The sequence below is a fragment of the Thermobia domestica genome, chromosome 8 (assembly GCF_964235325.1).
Source record: "Thermobia domestica chromosome 8, izTheDome1.hap1.1, whole genome shotgun sequence".
NCBI lineage: Eukaryota > Metazoa > Arthropoda > Insecta > Zygentoma > Lepismatidae > Thermobia > Thermobia domestica.
Window position 1 is genome coordinate 271,906,950 of NC_137461.1, and position 4,706 is coordinate 271,911,655.

A 4,706-nucleotide genomic window follows, 5' to 3' on the forward strand; every position below is an offset into this window, starting at 1 on the left:
CGGAAAAAACCTCGCGCGCAGGGCCGTTGAAGGTTATTGCCGGGTATTTTTCTAAAGTCTGTCTTATCAGATATATTACTGTACAATGTGTATTCATTAATTTTAAATTTCATGTATATTAAAAGCTCTATGCCTTCATAAAGTATGTATTTTTCCTTTGTTTAAGGGTTCTGGGCAGTTTATTCTCTGTTCTATTCTCAAGCAACCAATTATTCTTTCTTAGCCCCATTCCCGATAACCTGGCATTTTTACAAACTTGGCCACCCTTCGGTCCACCTTAAGCCTAGTTTTCGGGACTCTAGTGTATCATTTGTTTGGATGTATGATCTGTAGGGCACAACTGGGCACAATTGGATGTATGATCTGGAGAGCAAATATTTTATTTTGTATGTTTTAGGACGCACATGTTACTTATTACGGCAAGTTTTTTTTTTTTTGTTTTTTGTGACTTTTTTTAAAAAAATTGTATAGCATCTTTTGTCACGGGTAGGGTAAGATGTATGTTCTTACCATTTTTATTATATATATATAACATTTTATATAGTATTTGTACAATATTCTTTATTTTATATTTTACTCAATGGTTAGTCTATTTTATTATGTTTCTCAAACCAGGGTGTAAATACATACTTACATTTTCAGTGTGTTTATTTCAATACTTCAGTATTAATTTTAAGAACGATTGTTAATTAAATTTTTGGTTTCTTCACTGTAAGTGATTCATGCAAGAATGCACTAGACAATATTTTTGACTTCTTTTTTGTAACAATAATCTGAACATGTACAGTAAATTTTAAAACAAAATTAGTGTTTGGCTGTTCTATCCTTTCATCCACTTTTTCGAAATGAAATTTTGCAATTTAGTATAAAGTTTTTCAATTATATATATATAATGATTGAATTATTTGAGTTCCTGAGTGTTTACTAGTGTTCCTACCATGTCTTGTATTTTTTGTTATGGAACTATTTGATAACCTAGTAACTGAAGATTCTTTACAGATATTAATTAGCTAAATGCATCTGGAATGAGAATTTGAAGTGAGTGAGCAAACTATCTTTTGCGCACTGTAATAACCCTTCCTTTAAACTGGCATCAAAATGAGTTTTCTAAAGCCAGAAAATGATGTCGCACACTTTTTTCTCTTGATACAGGACTAAAAAGTAATCCACCTCCATAAGTGATGCGGCAATGTTGTTACTAATAAAATATATCGCCCAATCCAGGATAAAGTAAACCTCTCACACTGAAAATTCAAATTAGACCAAAAAAAAAATATATTTAAATAGCAGGGGACTGAATGTTTAAGTATCTAGTTAGATGAACTGGCCTCAAAGTTCCAAACTTAGTCAAGTTTGTATGACACTAGTTCAGGGTCAGTTTACTGAAGAAATTTGTTTGATTTATCAACGCTGGGAGAAATAATTGGTCATTGCTATCTTTCCAAAATTTTGCTTTTAAGCTTTGTGTTCACAAAAACAAGTAATTACGTTTACAGCAGATTACGTAAGAATGAGTTTTATAACTTCTCAAACCTACATCAATATCTATTTTTTTCTATGAAGATATTGTTAATTCTGAAAGAAGTGTTCGTAGTATAACGTATTGCTTCTATTCGTTTTCGTCGTGCTAATTCGTAAGGCATGAAAATAATTGAAAGTCTGAGTGACATAAACGTTTCAATAAACCCAAACTCCAATTTTTAGGAACTCAGTTTAAGTTTTTCACATGAATTAGCCAAGAACAAAGGAGGTTAGATCCTGGGCCCAATGGGCAAGCGGTTGCTGGACCCCTACCAGGCGCCTCCCCAGGTGGCGGATAGGGGAATGTCTACTAGATATAGTAGGCACCGGAGTCAACCGGGGTGGACCAAAACCAACACTGCTGCCTTTCAGTTCGTGGAGGGATCCATAAAGGCTAAGGGAAGACAACCCTGACAAAAAATCACCTGGTCCTCCAGGTTGGGGGTTGGGCGTGAGGTTAACAACCTCACACCGGAAAAGAACAACCGTTCAGAAACCCGAAAGTGTGCCTCGGAAGGATGGGACAATAGGAAATGGATCGGCGAAATGGAATAAGGACATAATTCTGGCAACCTGGAATGTGAAAAGTATGTCAGGACCAGGCAAGATGCATGAAGTAGCGCAGGAAGTACTGAAGTATGGAATACAAGTAGCGGCCTTGCAAGAAATAAGATGGCAAGGCACAGGAAAAATGGAGGAGAAAGACTTCACAATGTTCTACTGTGGAACGGAGCAAAGAACTGGCCAATACGGAACAGGATTCATCGTTTCAAAAGAAGTGAGAGGAAGCGTCCTACAATATAAACCAATCAACGAAAGAATCAGTTCACTCAGATTAAAAGGTAAATGGAGAAACATAACTATTTTAGCAGTCCACGCCCCGACAGAAGAGAAGGAAGACTATGAAAAGGAAAAATTCTACGACAAGTTAGAAGAAGCTCTGGACAGAACACCTAAATACGACATACAGATAATCATGGGAGATTTCAATGCCCAGATAGGTGACAACGATAGCATAAAAGGAGTAAGTGGAAAACATACAATACACGAAGAAAGTAACAGTAGTGGTGATTTGTTATGGCAGCTGACAATCAGACGGAGATTTATAATAAAAAGTACATGCTTTTCACATAAACGTATACATCTAGAAACCTGGAAGAATCCAAGTGGGAACTCAGTCAGCCAAATTGACCATGCACCGATCTGTCAAAGGCACGCATCAGTAATAGACGCCAAAAGCTCCAGAGGACCAAACTATGATTCCGATCACTTTCTATTGAAAGTAAAGCTACGAGAAAAGATAAGAAGAACACATACGGGAAATAGACTTGGTAGAACAAAGTCGAACACAAAAGAACTGGAAACACAGAACGATATCAAGAAAGTATAAAACAAGAAATAGAAGGATGGACGGAAACGGAAAGAGAAACAAGACATACACATTGGTGAAAAATTAAAGAAACTCTGAAGAAATCGGCTAAAGAAATAATAGGGGAACAGATACAGACTATAAAGAGAATCAGATGGTTCGATGAAGAGTGCGAGAGAGCGATAAAAGAGAAAAATGAGGCAAGGATTAAAATGCTACAAGAGGAAACGTTGATAACTATAAAGAGAAGAGAGAAGAATAGCCAACAACACATGTAGGAAAAAGAAAAAGGAGATGATAATGGAGATAAATAATCTGAGCGAACAAAAGAACGAGACAAGTAAAATGTACGCAGCCATCGAAAAGATAAATAAAGGCTATCAACCCAAAGAAATTGGCTACAAAGACAAAAATGGAGAAATATTAGGAGATACACACAGCATACTAGAAAGGTGGGCTGAATATTACCAGGAACAATTAGGAAAGGAAGAAACGCAAGAGCTGGAACTCACAACCACTGCAAACATAAAGAAGAATACAAGGGACGACACATTAAAGCAGCCAACATATGAAGAAGTGGAAACAATCTTAAACCAAATGAAGAACAATAAGGCCCCAGGCGAAGATGAGATAACAATAGAATTAATAAAGATGGCAGGCGTTAGAATGAAGAGAGAAATTCATGAACTCCTTAAGCCCATCTGGGAAGAAGAACGAATGCCTAAGGATTGGCAAGGAGGAATTATCTGCCCAATACACAAGAAAGGAGACCGCACAGAATGCAGCAATTACAGGCCGATATGTTACTGAACACGGTGTACAAAATATTAACGACCATTATTAACAAAAGAATGAAAAAGTACACAGAAACAATAATCGGAGAATACCAGTGTGGATTTAGACCTGGAAGAGGCAAGACTGATCAGCTATTCGTTCTACAGCAAATTATAGAAAAACATTACGAATACGGACTCGACCTTATAATTCTATTTGTTGACTATCGCAGAGCCTTTGACAGTGTGAATAAATCATTAAGGTGATGCAGCAAATGGACATTCCCAATAACCTGATTAATTTAACACAAATGATAATGCACCAAACAAGCGTTAAAGTAAGAATAGGAAATGCTGTAAGTCGAGAATTTCAGTATTACAAAGGAGTCAAGCAATCCGCCACACTCTTTATTATAGCACTGCACGCAGCTGTACACGAAGTAGACAAAAGAGGCCCAATTTTCACCAAAAGCGCCCAGATATGCGCATACGCAGATGATATTGCAATAGTGGCTAAAATAGAAAAAAAAATCTGACGGAAACATATCAAATATTAGAAGAAGAAGCAAATATACTTGGATTAGAAATAAACGTCAACAAAACAAAATATATGATTGTCACTAGGAAATCAGAGAAATTTAAGAAGAAAAGCATAGTTATACATGGGAAAGAATTCGGAAGAGTGAGCTTGTTCAAATATTTAGGTATTTCAATCAACAAACAAAACGAAAAGGAAGGAACGATAAGAGAAAGGATACACATGGGAAACAAGGTTTACTACACAAATATGCAACTAATCAGAAGCAAACTCATAAACAGGAAAACCAAGGTTACATACAATCTACAAAACTAATCAGGCCAATCATAACGTACAGAGCTGAAATATTTGTCATGAACAAGGCAGAAGAAGAAGCTCTACGAAGATTCGAAAGAAGAATAATACGCAAGATATACGGCCCAGTGAAAGAAGACGATATATGGAGAATAAGGAGCAATGAAGAAGTAAACAATATATTAAAAATAAAGATATTGTAAAGTTTATT

The 4,706-nt window shown here is 36.1% G+C and overlaps 2 protein-coding genes across 2 annotated transcripts; both read left to right on the forward strand.

Annotated features, from left to right (window-relative positions):
* The first annotated feature begins 2,110 nt into the window (after positions 1-2,110).
* LOC145692575 (protein CFDP2-like) lies at positions 2,111-2,911 on the forward strand. The gene has a single exon (XM_081767886.1). The coding sequence runs from the start codon at positions 2,111-2,113 to the stop codon at positions 2,909-2,911; it is 801 nt and encodes a 266-aa protein (XP_081624012.1).
* Positions 2,912-3,190: 279 nt separating this feature from the next.
* On the forward strand, positions 3,191-3,700 carry LOC145692576 (uncharacterized). The gene has a single exon (XM_081767887.1). It carries the CDS (start codon positions 3,191-3,193, stop codon positions 3,698-3,700), a length of 510 nt encoding a protein of 169 aa, XP_081624013.1.
* The last annotated feature ends 1,006 nt before the right edge of the window (positions 3,701-4,706 follow it).

Bases quoted from the DNA above. Each gene is read 5' to 3' on its own strand.
- LOC145692575 (XM_081767886.1), top strand. From the start codon at position 2,111: ATGTCAGGACCAGGCAAGATGCATGAAGTAGCGCAGGAAGTACTGAAG.
- LOC145692576 (XM_081767887.1), top strand. From the start codon at position 3,191: ATGGAGATAAATAATCTGAGCGAACAAAAGAACGAGACAAGTAAAATG.